Raw genomic sequence first — 18,907 nt, forward strand, 5'->3', positions numbered from 1 at the left:
ATCATGGTAAGTCAAGGATGATCTGTATTTATATTAATTCTATAAAAGTGCAATTCCACATATCATATAGGTGTTTTTTTAAGTAGCACAGTAAGTGCCTAAAAAAGTACATATAGAACTGGATTATGTTATCAGGTGTTATCACAATAATCATATAATCATATGATAATCATATATCAAATGAGTAATCATATGATTCTATCTAGGCTTAATTATGATACATAGCAGGTAGAAAGTTTCTTTTCCTTTATTTGAGATTTGGAGTAAATTCATATGGCAGAAAAATCATTTGTTAAAGGACAGTTACAGAAACTTAAGTATTCTATATCTTAGGACAAACACATACACATAATGAAAATTATAACCTTAATGTTTACTAAAAACTTTTAAGTACATGCCAAAGAGACATCAGCCTTTGGTCAAATGCTTTGAAATATAAACCTCTTTATCTCCATGTATTGTTTTGATCCATAAAAATAGAATTCATTTTTAAGAACTAAGATTTTATTTTATTATTATTATTTTTTTGGAGACAGAGTCTCACTCTGTTGCCCAGGCTGGAGTGCAGTGGCATGATCTCGCCTCACTGCATCCTCCACCTCCTGGGTTCAAGCAATTCTCCTGCCTCAGCCTCCCAAGTAGCTGGGATTACAGGCGTCCACCACCATGCCTGGCTAATTTTTTGTATTTTTAGTAGAGACGGGATTTCACTGTGTTGGCCAGGCTGGTCTCGAACTCCTGACCTGAGGTGATTCACCCACCCTGGCCTCCCAAAGTACTGGGATTACAGGTGTGAGCCACCACACCAGGCCAAGAACTAAGATTTTAAATAATTTTATATTAGCTATCAGAGAATCACCAGAGAATCACTATTGCCTTTAATTTTATTAATTTACTTTTCTATTTTTTTTTTGCTTTTGTTTTTGTTTGAGACGGAGTCTCGCTCTGTCCCCCAGGATGGAGTGCAGTGGTGCAATCTCGGCTCACTGCAAGCTCCGCCTCCTGGTTCATGCCATTCTTCTGCCTCAGCCTTCCGAGTAGCTGGGACTACAGGCACCCGCCACCATGCCCGGCTAATTTTTTGTATTTTTAGTAGAGACAGGGTTTCATCATGTTAGCCAGGATGGTCTCGAGCTCCCGACCTCGTGATCTGCCTGCCTCAGCCTTCCAAAGTGCTGGGATTACAGGCATGAGCCACCACGCCCAGCCTATTTTATTTTTAAAACTCTATAATGGCTCACTTACTTAAGAGGCTTTTTCCTCTTAAATGGTTTTTTTTTTTAAAGCAATAAAACTATTCCTATAAAGATATTCATGACCTAAAAAGAGGTTATTTAATTTTCATTCTTGTGTCCTATACTAGATTTCTTTCGTAATTTCTGAAAACTTTTCTATTATAGGAAAATAGATGATTTCAGGAGTACTAACATCCCTTTCATAAAGTACTACTGTGTTAGTAAAATGTATGCAAACTTCACCCTTGGAAAATACTGTACTGAATCATTTATATATTGTGTATATGGAGTTTTATCTTTGCTGAATTTTGTGTCTTTTAAACAGAAATGAATACAACTGCTTTAGTTTCTTAAACAACACCTCTGCACTATTACTAATAGTACTGATTAAGATTAGAATGCCTCATAAAACTTCCCAGTAGAGACCTGAAAATAGTCACTACATAGAGTAAATATAGGTTACATAAATATTAAAAATTCTTAGAAGTTAAATTATCCAAAAAACATAAAGGCAAAAGACTTAAAATGAGTTCTCCATATATATCATTTTATTTTTTGGAACTTTTGTTTGGAACTTTATTTTTGATAACTACAGACAATTAAGAAATAAAAAATGTCTTTTTCTTTTATATATGGAAATCTTTTGAAAACACAACAGTCTGATTAATAAAGTTTTGATAGTATTAAAATTTGTGTTATAGAACATAAAGCCTACATTTATTTTTTTAAACACATCCACTTTTAAGTATACAGTTATATGAAAGTGGCAACTGTACATGGTCTTGTAAGCAACATCACAATCAAAATATAAAACAGTTCCATCACCAGAAAAAGTTTTCTTATGCCCATCTGTAGTCAATCCCCTCAACTGACACCTATCCTTTCCAAGTAAGCGGTGATTTACGTTTTCACTACAGTTCTTTCTATTTTAGAATGTTATACACATAGAATAATAAAGTATAATTATGGAGTCTTTTGTATTTGACTTCTTTCATTTAGCACATTTCCAAGATTCACCTATGTTTTTGCATATATTAATATTTAATTCTTTTTTTATTACTGCATATTATTTCAGTGAATATTCAATGAATGAATATACTGCAATGTATCCACTCACCAACTGATGGACATTTGGTTTGTTTTCAATTCTTAAATACTGTGAATAAATCTGCCATGAACTTTTGTGTACAACTGTCCAAGGAAAATACATATCTAAAAATGGTCACATAATAAATGTATGTTTAACTTTAAAAGTTACTGCCATATTTTCCCAGAGTGACTTGATCATTTTACATTCTCACTAGCAATGTATGTGATTCTAGTTGCTCCACACTCATTTCAACACTTTGGATTGTCAGTGTTTTTAACTTGAACAATTTCAGTATATGTAGTAGGATCTCGTTGTTTTTATTTGCATTCCCTGGTTACTATCAATGTTAAGTATCTTTTCATTTACATTTAAGAACAACTAAAGTAAGAGGTATTCATTATAAAATAAGAATTTTCTCTAGTATTCTACTTTGAGTAATTTAAATCCTGTAATGATGGAACTATAGCTCTAACCCAGTTGGTTCCCATCCTCCACGAGGGCCCCATTCTGCAATGGCGCTGCTAAAGTTCTTATCATCTGGGAAAAAAGGAGGCAGGATATGAAAACAGAGAATGGGTTTCTAACTTTTAGAATTCCCCTGGCTCAAATTTCCTCTGTCTGGGTTGCGTGAGGAAATATGCTTGACTAGTTTAGAGATGCAGAAATCACTGCTCCAGTCTTGCAAGTTCCAGCCAACCACAAGATGCAAAACCATCCCATGGATAATTAAGCTGGAGTGGATAACCACTCATCAAGGGGAAGACTGTAGCTGGAACCAGAGTGAGGCTGGATTATAGAGTGGAACCCCCAAGAACTACGGGCTATTAGCTGCTGAGGCTTACTCTAATCACTTCACTAACATTGCAATAATGTGACTCTGCATTTTACATGATTGGATTTAAGACCCCACTTATCACATTATGGTTGGGCTTGATCACATGTAAAAAGTTTCCAAAAAGCACAAATTACTATCTAAACACAGAATATTAGTACACTGACAAACAGGCCTTCTATTAAGCAGTGTGTTTTATATTTTCTATAATAAATACTTTGCTAAAGAAATCATAAAAATCTAGGTTAACTCTGAATGACAAAGGTAGAGTCCAGTACTTTAAACTTTATTTATTTTAAAAATCACTCCAACTATCTCATGTACTCCATATACATATACATCTATTATGTTCCCATCAAAATTTTTTTTTAATCCTGCAGAAAATGTTGTGCATATATATACAAAATATTGCATAAGATACTACGAGTTCACAGAGTCCTCTGAAGTTTAACCCAGTGGACCTCAGGTCAAGAAACTAATGTCTTTTCTCCCCTTCATTGTTACATAAAGATGAATTAAAAAAAACTAATACTTAAATAGTAATAAGTAATACTTAAAATCTCTCAAAATTTTAATCAAATTCTTCAGAGGTTTAAAAAATACATTAAGAAACACATTCCCATGAATAACTTTACCAGTAATAGTTGCAACTTCAGCAGAGAAAGCTTGCTGATTAAGACTGCTTGTTTCAGAATCTATATGAAGAGTAGTTAGACTAGCCACTTCCTGCTCTTCCGCACTCTGGTGATGGCCAGAACCTGAATCCACATCAGCAGAGGACGTAACCCCAGTGTCAGCTCCAAAGCCAAAATCTACAGGAAGAAGAAATGTTATTATATGAGTCCCAATTACAAAGTAAAAATATTTACAAGAGAGCTAAATCAGCAAAATGATCAAACATAAACATTCCCTGTACATCTATTCTGTTTACATATCACTCAGACAAGTGTAAATAATCTTAATACTCTGAAGATTATAATTAGATCAGAATAGTGTACAAGCCATGAAGGGAGGAAACGTAATTCTCCAATGCATCTCCCAGCTCTTCACAAACTTAGTTCCCAAGGTTTAGACTTCTTTTTTAAGAATTTGGTGCCCTTCACTGACTGCCAAGTGCAATATAGAATTATAGCTGAATAACTAAGTGGTAACAATACAGCACCAAATAATATCACTGATGTTACTGTAACACGGAGCAATTATTCAAGGGAAGTTCTGGGTACTGTAGCATTGAACATAATTCAAATATTTGGTTCTCAAATATGAGTGTGTGAAACAGTGGTAACTCATAATCATGACTGTGTTTTTAGTAACAGGTCCAACCTAAATTATTTTCCTTTCTACAGTTTTGGTCTTAAAAATGTCATTTCTTTTAAGAACGGATCATGTATATATATTTTTAATGCTCTTAATTTGGCAAAATAAAGCAGTAGCTTCGACTTAAGGTGATTCCCTAAAACTTCCTTTGAAATTTCACTGAAAATTGAAATAAAAATAAGTGGGGCCAGGAATGACACCTTGCACCTGTAATCCCAGCTACTCGGAAGGCTGAGGCAGGAGTACTGCTTCAGGCCAGGAGTTCAAGACTAGCCCACACAACAGAGCGAGACCCTATCTCTAATTTTTTTTTTTTTTTTTCTAATGTGGGAGCCACTGCCTAGGTAACATTGGAGAGGAAGGTGATGGCTACATAATCCGTAAGTCAGTCTTGAATAGAAGACAATCAACATAAAACATAGTATCCAAATAGAAAAGATACTTGCTGTCAAATTTTCGGCCATCATATTGGAAAGCGCTGAAAGAATCCGAATGACTATCTGAGCTGATAAGATCACTGCTCCCTGCACTGGCAGGAGAAGTCCATTCTGAGGGCACACCTGGGTCATCAATAGGGCGCATCTGGTTCTGCTTGTTTAGAATATCAGGGAGGTCTTTGGGAATTTCAAGGCTGCCTGGACTACTTCCTCTTCTTGTCATAGTCTAAAAATTCAAGAAATATTTTACTATTAAAAAAAAGTTTTTATTCTCTTCAAGCATCTGAAACTTTTAATTTCCAAACCATCATAATACATGCTGAGATTTAGAGGCTGAAGTAGGAGTGGAGAACACACTCACCAAATAATCTATGTAACTGAATGGAGCTAGAGCCTGACTTATTGTTGGCCTGCCTAAAGACCGAAATATCATATGATGCTGGGTCTGTGACTCTTAAGCCTCAGTAGGATCCATGCAGTGAATATAAATTAAAACAGCAGAAAGAGAATTTAAGTGGGAAAAAAGCAGCAAACAAAAAAGACAGTGGGAGAGTGGAAAGAATGACAGCAAATATGTCATTCAATGATTTTTATCCACTCAAGGGAAAAAAAGTAAGCCTAAAAAGAAAAAAAAGGAGGGGCTATATAATGGAGTTACAGAGAGGTCAAACCCAAAGAAATATGACAATTTAAAAAAACGAATTCCAGGTCCGGTACAGTGGTTCACTCCAGTAATCCCAGCACTTTGGGAGGCTGAGGTGGGCAGATCACCTGCGGCAAGGAGTTCGAGACCAGCCTGGCCAACATGGTGAAACCCTGTCTTTACTAAAAATAGAAAAATTAGCCAGGCATGGTGGCATGCGCCTGTAATCCTAGCTACTCGGGGGGCTGAGGCAGGAGAATTGCTGGAACCCAGGAGACGGAGGCTGCAGTGAGCACTGCACTCCACCCTGGGAGACAAAGCGAGATTCCGTCTCAAACGGAAAGCAATTCCACATGTATTTACCCTTCCCTAACAATTAAGCATTATTAGAGATAAAAGAGCCTCTGCTTTCATGTTGCCATAATCCTAACATTCCAGATAAAGATAACTTTTAAGTCTCTTCCAAAGTTATCTAAAATGGTTAAGCAATATTTATGCTAGCAAAACTAATGGGAGCTTGTTCACAAACAGATCTTCAGATAAAAATAAAAATTATATATGTATTTTTATTTTAAATTATATATTAAATTGTATTTATTTATTTATGTAACTATGGGAGCTGGGACAGAAGGCCTCCATTGCTATCTTTCCCATTGAGGGCTGGCAGCTGGCACCAGGGTAACCTATGAGCAAAGACGAAAAAAGGGGAGACTAGGAAGGCAGCTGCTTATACCTGTGTACTTGTGCACAGGTACTTGTCTGATCTTTCACCCTGGTGAAAATTATGAGGCTGTTTGTTTTATGTCTTTAGATAAAAAATATTATAAAAATGTAATTCAAAAATCTTAATTCATAAAAAGGGTTATATTTTGAGGAAAGGTTATTTTGAATAAGAATTCCCATATATAAATTGGCATATATGTAAAAAGGTACATATCTGTTAGTTTTTCTACCCTCCTCTATAAAACCAAATATATAAAATAAAACTTACCGAGGTATTACCACTTCGAAGTCTTTCTGCTATAAACTCATCCATCAGATCAGGAACATTAGCACTGCTGCTGCCAATATCACTATTAAGAGGAGGCAGTTTTTGGCTCATGTCCTCTTTATTGACTAAAAATAAATAAATAACTATATATAGTGAGGAAAAACTTAACTGCATTTTCTAACTTTGAAACAAACAACAACCCAAAACAAAGTATCTTTGCCAATTATTTGCCAAACATGCATTTATGAATAATTTCCCTTCTTTTAGATTTAATTTTAAGAATTAGTAAATTGATATTTACTTTATTTAACTAAGCAGATGTTAGTCAATCTTCAGTATAACTTTAAACAGCAAGAAAGCTTATAGATAAGCACTAGCTGAAGTTAGGTTAATATTGCCTATAAAGAAACTGGTATATTTATCTTTTTTCCTGACTCAATGTTTCTATTTAGAGCCTTAACAATTTATAATTTCCTATTTCCCCCAAAGAATGTTTTCAGGGAATATATCCTTTGAATCTATGCAAAACTCAGTGGGATACAAATGCATTTGAGTATTTATAAATACAAATTCTATGGTTTTGATATACTGCTCTTTCTATCCACTATAAAATCTAATTTTAGTGCTTTAAGAATACAAAGTTGACTTTCACAAAGGTTTTTCTTACAAAAAAAATCCAAAATAGTTATTTTGATTTTTTTTATCTCTACATTATTAGTATTTTTACCACTTATATTAACAAGAAAGTTTTAGACTTGGGAAACTAACTTATAGAAAATAATATGGTATCTATGTCGCTACTATGCTATTGAAAAGTTGATTTCTCTGCAATGAAAGGAAAATGAGCACTGTTTATATTCCTAATAAACTACAAAGTATTTCAGATTAAGAAAATATACTGGTCAGAAGCTCACTGTGAAATACCATTATCTTTATATGACTGGCCAGGCTTTGCTAAGCTGTCAAATACTGCCCTCAGGTGGCATTAATGGCTCAATGCAAGATGCATTATACAGCGTTGTTAATCATGCTAACAAAACCATGTTAAAACAAATAAAATCAAAACCAACCTTACTGCTGAAAGTTAATAGTCTATATACGTAAAGTTATTTTAACTTTGACTCAAGATAGAGAAAACGTTACCATAATCTTGCTTTCTGTTATCTGTCCATAGAGGTTCCATATTTAAATCACGATTGGCTATTGTGAAACCTTTATGTACATTTAAAATCCCAGAAAAAAAGAAAGTAATGAAAGTGTTTCAAGGACACAACTTGCATTCTATATAAATGAATGCAAAACTAAAAGCCTACAGCATGTTTGGAAATGGCTTAAATGAAAAGTGATTAAATTCACTTTGAGATTTAAGAAATAATTTCCTCATCACTGATAGTTAACTATAATGTTGGTGCTGGCTGTAGGACCTTGATTTCTATTATGTTAGTTGTCAAAATAATTTCTATCAAGAAAAAATACAAAACCAAATAGATCAGCAGTAAAAATAAATGAATTCAATTAGAAGTATCTGGTGCCCTTTTAAACTATAGTGGGGTGGGGAAGAAAGCATAATAACTCCTTGGTAAACTTAATTTCCACACTTGTGGTACACACTCAGAAAAATACTTGATTTAGGTAGTCTTTGATAGGTCATTGAAATTTTCCTATATATCCACTTTCCTATGTTGTTCAGCAGCAAAGAGGTTTAACTAAATGCCTTATAAGGGAAATTAGTAATTTAAATAAACATTCTATGCTGGGAAAAATACAGCTGGGAAAAGGCGCATGCATAACCAAACAGAGAGAAAGCAGTGACCATCCCAAAGCTTTTTGATTGCTTATAGCTTGCTTCAGTTGCATTAAGCCAAACTGGTGCTGTCTTTCTCCTTTTGCGCTCTGCACACTGTTAGTGCTCACCTGCAGCTTTCCTTCCAAAATAGCCCATTACATGACTGTACAGATCCCTCAGTGGAGCCTCTGGTGGCATTCTGTTCTGCCTCTGTGGGGAAACATTTGCCTTCGGCTTCGAAAGAGCATGTACAACAGTTTTATAAACGCCACCCAGGGAGCCCTGCTGTAGTCCTGCCTCATGACTTGATGACCTAAGAGTACTACGACTACCTAACTGACTACTTGCAATTCCTTCTTTTTGTAATATGGTGGTGGGAATCTCTGTGGATTCCTTCACTGTTTTACTACTTACTGATGCAGTACCAAGTGTATCTAGAGGTCTGTACACACCAGGTTTTACTAGCTCCGTAGCACTATTTGAGCTGGTATGGGTGTTGCTGGTGCTGCTATTGCTGCTACCACTACTAAAGCCACCGAGCTTCCGCAGTCTCATCTTCCATGGAGCCTCTTTGTTTTCCAGAGGATTATAAAACTGAACAGACTCAGTGGATGGCCTAAAAGTAACATGAACACTATTTCGTTTTTTAGTAGCAATTTTCATGATTTTGGCTCTATGAGTTACTGTTTCAGACAAGCTCCTTTTAGTTGGAGAAAGTTTGCTAGTACTTGTAACATGAGGCATTCTGTGGTTAACAGGTGCTTTTAGTGTTGCTTTCTTGGCACGCATAACATGTGGGACAGTGATTTTTTCATTAATTTGCACATTCTTAAGCTTTTCAACTAGTGTTACATCAACACAAGCATCTAATTCTGTAGCTGCTTGTCTGTACAGATGTTTCCTTTTTTCTTTATCACAAGGGCTATCTGAACTAGGCTCTGATGGCTGTTTATCACTGTTTGGTTGCTTAGATTTTTCAGAAATTTGTGTTCTAATAAAACTGCCTGACTGGTTAGGTGCGATATTACTCATGAAGACAGCTGAGTTTGGTTCTTTCTGAAACTGTAGGTTTTCAGGAGTCCCAACAAAAGAGGTGATATTTTCTGATTCAATTTCCTGATCTGTGCATTCTAATTTATCTAAGGATAACCTTTCACCCCTATTTACTGCAATAGTCACTTCCTGAGAGGCTGGGTCTTTACCTATCTCATTTTTACTATGATTTTCCTGGTTTTCCTTAAAATATTCTTTCAGGGTGGAAAGAAGATCATCATCTCCTTCAAGGTCAATGTACTGGATTTGTTCAAAAGCTGAATCTGCAAGTTCTACTGGACCTATTAAATGACAAAGATGGTCATATATGCTATCACCAACTTCCAGAGAAGACTCTCTACTATGAGTATCAGTGATGTGGCTTTCAGTGGATCTAGTTATTGAAGAAGCCTCTGTGGAACTCTGCAAGCTTGGTGCATGACGGGATGAACTGTCAATGACAGGAACTGCACCTTTGGCTCGTTCAACAGTGAATGGTTCCAAGATGTCAGAAGTGCTGCTACTTCGAGGCAATGGCTGCTCCTCATTCAAAGCACCAAAAACTTCATTTCCAGTTTCTTCACTTTGTGAAAAATGTCTGACTCTAGTTGAGCGGGGAAGTATTTGAGCATCATCAATATCTGTAAAAGAAAAAAAAATTATGTAGAGAAGAACTAGATGAATATAAAAAATAATTATTAATTTCAATAATACCCTAAAGCATATGCTTTAAAATAAAAAAAAATCTGAGTTTTTGTAAGCTCAATGAAAAAAAATCAAAATACAAATCTGTTTTTTTAAAAAAATGATGGGCACAAGCCAATATAGCATGTAGTGTCAATGAATTAGGAAACTACCAAAACACATTTTAAAATGTTAACATGCATAGAAACAGTGAGATGATGAAACATTTGGAAGTGCAGATAAAGATAGAGCTGTGCCAATAAATCAAGCAACTCAAATGTCATTAAATTTTTCCCACTTATTTAAGTTCCACGCAGAAAAAATATACCTTAACACAGAAAGCCGATCCAAGTATCCCACTGTAGACTCTTATAGGGTCTAATAAATCCTCCAGCTTCCTTCCCAAAAAGGTAAGAGGCATCTTTTCTTCAAATTTTGCTTCTCTGTTTGATTACGTATTAGAAATGAAACTCCCTACCCTCTTCTTAAAGTTCTCTTTGTCAGGAAACTGTTCTCCCAAGGTGTTTTACTTTATTACAGTATTAAAATCTTATTCACTGACATCAAATAAAGTCAATATATTTTTAAAAAAATCAATTGTATTCTTTTGTTTTTTGGCAAAACCACCACTTAAATCTGCTAGGAAGAAACTTTACCTGCCTGTTATTGGCCCTTTCCATTAAACAACCATCAAGCTCTAAAAACGGTTATCTCTGGCTTCGTACATCTCCTTTTAAGAATTATAGGCTGGGCATGGTGGCTTACACCAAAATCCCAGCACTTTGGGAGGCTAAGGTGGGCAGATCACCTGAGGTCGGGAGTTCAAGACCAACCTGACCAACATGGAGAAACCCCATCTCTACTAAAAATACAAAACTAGCTGGGCGCGGTGGTGCCTGCCTGTAATCCCAGCTACTCAGGAGGCTGAGGCAGGAGAATTGCTTGAACCTGGGAGGCGGAGGTTGTGGTGAGCTGGATCACACCATTGCACTCCAGCCTAGGCAACAAGAGCAAAACTCCATCTCAAAAAAAAAAAAAAAAAAAAGAATTATAGATGATTCTTTATCTAATTTAACTATCTCACAGAGAGATTATCTAATTTATCTCACAGATGAGAAAATTGAAGCCCAGAGAGGTTAAATTACTTTATCAAATTTACAATAAAAAAAGTTTGAGACACAGGCTTAGTGTTGCATATCACCGCATTATTTTCACTGCCTTTCGTGTTAAGTTTATGGTAAACCCTCAAAAATATTTATGAAATTGAAAATCACAGGAAGAAATAATCATTTAACTGTTCAGGTATATACAAATTCTCAACAGGAATTTTGAAAGCAAAATACAATGTCTATGAATCCATCATGGTCTGTAAGTTACCCAGAAATAACAACAACAAAAACATTGTTTTCAGAAGTCAGCAAAATATAATGAAGAAAGGACAGGGTCAAAAAGTCAGCTGTTGCTACTTATTAGGCTTCTTGCAGAAAAGTTAAATGAAACAGAACTATAACTGAACAATCAAATGAGAAAATTTAGATCCAGAGGCAAAGCAGTGACTTGTCCAAGATTACAAAGTAATTTGTTGATTCTTACTCTAGACTTCGAGACTAGTTTCCTCATTTATAAAATGGAGATAGTCATTCGAAGTATTTTTGGGATCCATGCTACTATGGCTGAAAAAGGCTAGTCCTCCTGCAATTTCATTTATATCACCCTCTTTGTATGAGGTCCAAACGGACCTACTTTATACTAAATTGAGATCAACAGAGGTTTGTATTATGCCAAGATTCTAGTATACTCCTGGTGATACACTAGTAGGCTCTCAACATAGGTTAAATATATAGTATCTTCTGAAGCTGAAACAATTAACTTTTTGTCCTTAAACTGAGGGGAATGTGCAACTTTAAAAAATGACATTGTTTTTCTTCCTCATGCACTCCATTCAGAAATTTTTCTAAATGAAAAGTGAAACATTTGCTTACAAACTTCACTTTGATGCACTTATACTTATTACGTGTTTAATACAGCAGATAACTAACTCATATCTGTGCATCTTGACAAACATAAATATTTCAGTTTTTTACATTTGCCATAAGGGATCATAAGAACTTCTGCCTCAATGACAGAGATTATATTCAGCATGCACTCTAAATTTCTTTCCACACAATATTCTAAAGAACTCAGCAAAGGATAAAGACTGTATAGCTGTTCTATAAGAATTCTTACAAATTTTATAGCTTGGAATTAATTTTACCAAAGGTCAAAATCAAGATTTCAAAAGATTAAAATCATAAAAACATTATGATGCTAACAAATACATGAATGTCAGAAAAAGTAAAATATTAGTTTTAATTTTTAATTTCTTTTATTGATATTTCACAATTTTTCCATTCTAAAGAAGCCAGGAAAGATTATTATGATGTTCTGTGTTTAGGAATTCCTTCCCAAACTCAGCCCTCACATCTTGTATATTAGAAAACTTAACCAGTATTTCAGCCTATTTTTTTTTCCTAAAACTTTGTTACCATATATGAGTATCTAAAACTTCTATGCAAGCTTAAGAGGGAAACAGCTTAAAAAAAAATGTAACTGGATTTTTTCTACCAATATTGTAGTATTGGAGAATTTAAATTTAAACAATGTTTTAAAGTCTTAAGCTTTAAATATAGTTCTTTCATGGCACATAACAATACTAATTACATAAAATCAAAGAAGAAAATAACACTGACATGAAATCAACTTCATGCTAAATTCAGATCAAGAGGGATGTATTATGTCAATACAAATGGCACCTGAATTAAGCTTAATTGACTCTAACAAGCCTTACATTAGTTGAACAAATACATTACAGCTGAACTTTACTGAGAAAAAGACTAAATAATAACTAAACTATACACAGTATTTTCCATATGCCAGGTGTTTTTGTAAGCATCTGACGTATCATTCATTTAATCCTCACAACAACCCCATGAAGTAGGTGCTACGTCTATTTTATAAACGAAGAAACTGTTTAAGTGACTTACCCAAAGTTACACAGCTACAAAGTGAGGAGCTGTGGTGTAAAGTAAGGCAGAAATTAATCTTTACTCTTAATCTCTTGAATAATACATCATATATGTTTTGTACTCATGAAATAATTTATTAATTTTTAAATAAAACTTGGTAAAAATTAATTGCATTATTAAGAAACCATAAAGCCAGGCTTTGGTTATATCTCAATATAAACAAAATGAATTTTAAAAAACCCATAGAGCAGCATAGTGATTCACCTCTATAAAGCTAAGAATGTTAGAAATAAAAATCTACTAAAACAAATGTTAGTAAATTATACAGAAGGAAACAACAAAAAAAACTTTGTGTTGAATTGCTAAAAATAATGGTGGCATCAGGTTTAAATAAAAATGCCCTCAAAACAATTTAATGATGTTGCTTATATTTTAACTTAAAAATGAAAGCTTTTAAATAAAATCTTATATGTTTTTTCTCTTTCTTTTCTTTTTCTTAAGGGAAACCAACTATGTTCTCTTACTCTCCTGGAGGAAGAGAAGAATGATCACTCAAGGCAAATGGCAGCTGCAGCAAAGCAACACCAAAGGTCCGTTTCACACTAAGAGAACACTGCATGCTCTCTTCCCGTATTTCAGTGCTCACATGTTCAGAGAAACTCCTCTAGTAACACACCTTAGAAATTATGCTTGAAAGAATAGTCTTTTCAATTAAATGTTAATCTAAAGCATTAGAAACCATTTAATGAGTGAAACAATAAAAATGTTTTCAAGTGATTTACAAAACCTGCTTTTGCACATTGAGAAAATGCTTCCTGTATAGCCTATAAAGTTACAGAAATGTCAAGTTTTATCTCTGGGTTTCCTTAATACTGTTTAGCATTAAAGTGTGTCAATTATTTCTAGATTTAAAAACCGGGTTTTCCCCAGAAATATTTTGTTCAAAAAGTTTTCTTTGTTAGTTTGAAAGGTAAGCTGTACATTAAAGTATACTACCAGCTTATAAAAGGTTAAGAAAAAAGTACTCCTTTCCTCTAGATTTAAGTTTCTTGAGGATTTTGGTTTTGTTCATTGCAATATCTCTATTGCTTGAAAGAGGACCTGTCATATAGTATGGGCTTAATAAATACTGGTAGAAGAAAAGCTTGCCTTAAAAAAAAAAACATAGCTGCTTATTGGTAAAAAGCAAGTTAGTTACTCACAAAAAAACCTCTTCAGTTAAAATACTACCATATCACTAGAAAATTTTAATAATTTCTGAAATGATGCATAGAATCAAGTGCCAAAATCCCCTTTATTAAAGTTAAATTATTTTACTGATTAAGCACGAATGTTAGCTATCAGTAATATTTTTATGGCTCCTGAATTCGTAATATCATTTAAACTAGTTTACATAGAAATTGATGCCATTTTGAAACTCAGTTTTTTTCTGCTAATTACCTACGTTTTTGTCTATTTGGGCAACAACGGCAATGTACTTTAAGGTAAGTAAAAACTATATACAGCAAAGAAAAAAAAAACTATAGAGCATCTATTTTCAAATATTATTAACAGAGGCTATTAAAATTCTATCTTTTTAAGATTAGATGTTCAATTTGTAGGTAATTCCAAGCAGTTTTTACATTATTGTAATCATATGAAAAGACTTATAAGCAACAAATCGAGCTCAATAGTTTTCATTTAAACTACTAAAATTTAGCCCAATCAACTATCTTCTTTTTTATTCTAATATTGTTTTCCTGATTTTAAAATTCTTAACATAAACTACCAATACATTTTTTATGTTAAGAAAAGTATAGTGTTTTGCTAATGAGTATGCTATATAATGTCATGTTTAAGTTAGCTTCACATTTTCCTGAGATGTTCTTTTTTAAAAATTAATGTAGGCCGGGCGCAGTGGCTCACACTTGTAATTCCAGCACTTTGGGAGGCCGAGGTGGGCGGATCACCTAAGGTCAAGAGTTCAAGATCAGCCTGGCCAACATGGTGAAACCCCATCTCTACCAAAAATTTTAAAAAATTAGCTGGGCGTGGTGGCAGGCTTCTGTAGTCCCAGTTACTCAGGAGGCTGAGGCACAAGAATTGCTTGAGCCCAGGAAGCAGAGGTTGCAGTAAGCCAAGACCACACCACTGCATTCCAGCCTAGGCAACAGAGCAAGACTCTGTCTCAAAAAAATTAACGTAAATTATTCCAGGAAAAAAAAAATTAATTTGCCAGGAGGCTGAGGTGGGAGGACTGCTGGAGCCCAGCAGTTCCAGACTGCAGTAAGCTAGGATGGCACCACAGCAATCAAGCGTGGGCAACACAGTGAGAACCTATCTCTTAAAAAAAAAATCTAATTGGAATTACGCTACAATCAGCAGATTACAAGTGAAAAATTTGTAAAATATTAATATCCTGTTGTACATTGATGACAGGAAAATATTCTTGATTGTATAAAGAAGGGCCTACTTTTTTGATGAGATGAAAAATTCTCCATAATGGGCAGAATTTAGGAAAAGGATAGGCCTATGAGACATACCATTTTATTTCTGGTTGATAATAGCCACAGAACAGAAGTATAAGGAGCTCAATTCAAATAATAAAGCTTTGTTAATAAAAAGAGATCGGTCCCCAACATTAGCAGTCTACATACTACAGCCTAGATAGACCAGAGTCCAATAGCAACAAAAATGACAAATAAGTTTTGGGAACTGGTTGAAAGAAATTGGGTCTGTAAGCTTAATTTCAGGATGAGAAACTCATAGTACTGGATTAGAAAATAATAAGAAACATGTGTGGAAGTATACATAACGCTGCCTACCATGTTTATATTCTTTTATATCCCTTTTTTCACTAAAGTGTTACTTTTGGCAGTAAAAGCAATTTGCTTAAGAATAATGATTCAGATTTCTGGCTTCTCTCTTAACCATTTATCAAGAAAATGACTGTCAGGCTGGGTTACCAAACGTATACAATCTAGTACAGTAATTATCAAATAAGTGATTATCAAAGGCCAATGAGAGGCAGGCCAAGGAGTGAACTTGCCCAGACACCAGAATAAATTATATTAGATGTTTGTGCAAGCCAACATATTGTATCAAATTTGATACATATTTTTCAAGCTGTTATAGATGAGTCTGATGTTAAGAAACAGTGCATTGACACAGTGCCCTCAAACTGGTCCCCAGAACTTAAGAAAAACTCTTTAAGCGCTGGGTGTGGTGGTTTATGCCTGTAATCTCAGCCTTTTGGGAGGTCAATGTGGGGAGGATCGCTTGAGCCCAGGAGTTTGAGACCAGCCTGGGCAACTTCATGTTCAGAAATTCCCTGGGTTACGACCCTGTCTCTAAAAAAATAAAAAAATTAGCCGGATGTGGTGGCATGTGTCTATGATCCCAGCTACATGGGAGGCTGAGGCAGGGAAGTCAAGGCTGCAGTGAGTCATGTTCGCACCACTGCACTACAGCCTAAGTAACAGAGCAAATTAAAAAAAAAAAAAAATTTAACTCTTCAAGAATACTCAACTGTTCAACTACACGTCTATAGCTGTATATAAAGCTCTATCATATAGCATCATACTTACAACAATGCAGGTAGTACAGACAGTTACAACAAGAACACTGGAGGAGGAAAAAAGGGCTGGGAACCAAGCAGGATACTTAACACTTAAAAAACTCATGGTCCTTTCTCATAGATTTAGTACGTTAAAAAAAAAAAAAAAAAAAAAAAAGGATTTAAAAGGACTTTCCTTTTACCTCTCCTGTTATCTGAAAGTATCCGAAAAATATTTTTCTGACAAATTCTACTTCTAACTGTAAGCTAGAAGTAGATTGTCTGAGTTGTTTCACTGAGGTTTTTTTTTTGGTGAAGTACTTGAAGAAACCTCGATTCCTGATTTCAGAGATACACTCAGGAAATATTTTATGAGTTCGTTTAAGCTAATTCACATGAGGGAGAGCTACAAAAGCATGAAAAACCGTTTACTTTTTCCCCTTCATACAGTTCACTTTCTTATTAATTCTCTGTACATTAAACTATTCTAAAGTAAAATTTACTCAAACCTTGGAAGAAACATCAGCAATTAAAAAGTATGACTGGTTGATGATCTAAGATTTTGGTGATTTTTGTTTTTTACTTTAGCACTATTTTTACAAATCTCTATTCTTATAACCCCTACATTTTCTCTTATCTCTTCCTCTCTTCTTCGCTCTACACCTAACACCTGAAGAAGCAAACTCCAAGCCTTTAATTTGCCTCTAAGAATTGCAGAGGCAAAAACCAATCCAATAATTTAGATTTCTACAATGTAAACTGGTGTAAGATTAATCCTGTTTAATTTTCATATTGGTTCTCTCTGGAACCTTAATGGCACAGGATATCAATATCACAGGATATCAATAACACATGGTTTCACTGCATTAGCCAGGATGGTCTTGATCTCTTGACCTCGTGATTCGCCTGCCTCGGCCTCCCAAAATGCTGGTTACAGGTGTGAGCCACCACGCCAGGCCAACAGTTTTGTTTTTTTAACAGGTTTTCTAAGGGTCTTTAATATGTTGATTTGCACTATGAATCTTTAATCTTTTCCTCTATACACCGATTTGCATCTCCTGGAAAGTATTGTAAATTTACATCAGCTTGAAAAGTCCTGACTTCATTCACAAGTCAGTTATCAGGAAAGGAGGGATTTTGCTGCTATTTTAAAGTGGCGGGTTCCTTGCCGCTTTCAAATTCTAAGAGAAAACATGATTTTTAATTCAAAACTAACTGTAATTATGTTTTTATATTTTAAATGTACACAAGCATAAAAAACTGGCAGTAAAAGCATCTGAAGTCGTCAATAAATTATCACTGGTTTTGGAGGATTATGTATATTTTTCATATGCTTTTCCATGTAATCCATGTTTTCTAAAATGAACATTATTTTGATAATCAGATATAAAGTTTGTTTTGTTTTAGTGACTGATGTCTCAACATCATCTAAATCTTTAAATTTATCATAGAAAGCATATTACCCCAGATGGGGAAAAGGAATACAACAAATAAAACTGCCATTTAGAAAATTCCTTTCAAACAGTGTTCATAAATGTTTAAATCATAAAAGCATAAAAAAGGTAAACTTTCTGAATTATGTATTTACAGCAAAACAAGAATTCTGAAATAAGAACTTCTCATCCTGGGTATAGCACCAATCTAAAATATTTTGAAAGGAACAACCTTATCTTTGTTTTAGCTATTCAAAAATGTTTTAGCACTTAACATGAATATTTGCCAAAACATTAAGTTACAGATGAGAAATTCTGTAAATCCTTGAAGATACGGAGAAAAAAATAAATCTTTCGACAGTTTTTTAAGACAGTAGCGGAATGTCTAATCCAATCAAACTTTTAAGAATTAGTGGCCAAGAGAATTCAAATACTGTACTTAATATAAATAAATGAATAGAATAAAATAATAATGGAAGTGGCCAAAGCTCATTTTAATTTTTCTAAACATGTCAAGAATGGTTTGCATTAAATGTTCTAAGTATGTCTTTTATAAAAGCTAGGAGCAAAAAATGTATCCAAGAGAAGTTTACAAAAAAACCCAGAGTTTCTTTTAGCTGTATCTAATTCAGTTTTAAGAACAGAAACATTGTTTGCCATCTTAAGTAACTAGATTATACTTTGATGTAAGCAGCCAAAATCTGTGCTACTCACATAAGGAGGTACAGTGCTTAAATGGAGAACTAAAAAGACAAAAATATTCTAATTATTTATTTGTAGCTAAGCATCATATGTAACAAAATTGTGTGCCATTTCCTACCATCTATTAAAATTTATATTATCACATCTACATATTTTTAAATCTTACTAATTTTCTGCACTGGTAG

General features: G+C 34.3%; 1 protein-coding gene and 1 pseudogene across 15 annotated transcripts in view; both read right to left on the reverse strand.

Moving 5' to 3' along the window:
- The window catches only part of RALGAPA1 (Ral GTPase activating protein catalytic subunit alpha 1), a 275,782-nt gene that overhangs the window by 146,645 nt on the left and 110,230 nt on the right, over positions 1 to 18,907 (reverse strand). For 6 of the 15 annotated variants that reach the window (XM_065548722.1, XM_065548723.1, XM_015453711.3 and 3 more), the window contains 4 exons: positions 8,460 to 10,004; positions 6,546 to 6,670; positions 4,921 to 5,137; positions 3,793 to 3,969 (listed from right to left, as the gene is read on the reverse strand). In XM_065548722.1, coding sequence (XP_065404794.1) covers positions 3,793 to 3,969; positions 4,921 to 5,137; positions 6,546 to 6,670; positions 8,460 to 10,004 — 2,064 coding nt within the window. The remainder of the gene's footprint in view (positions 1 to 3,792; positions 3,970 to 4,920; positions 5,138 to 6,545; positions 6,671 to 8,459; positions 10,005 to 18,907) is intronic. The other 9 variants (XM_005561086.4, XM_065548726.1, XM_065548724.1 and 6 more) reach the window with 4 other exon arrangements.
- LOC123575055 (small nucleolar RNA U3) lies at positions 13,558 to 13,758 on the reverse strand (annotated as a pseudogene).

Source organism: Macaca fascicularis, chromosome 7, assembly GCF_037993035.2.
Source record: "Macaca fascicularis isolate 582-1 chromosome 7, T2T-MFA8v1.1".
In the NCBI taxonomy this organism is placed as follows: Eukaryota; Metazoa; Chordata; class Mammalia; order Primates; family Cercopithecidae; genus Macaca; species Macaca fascicularis.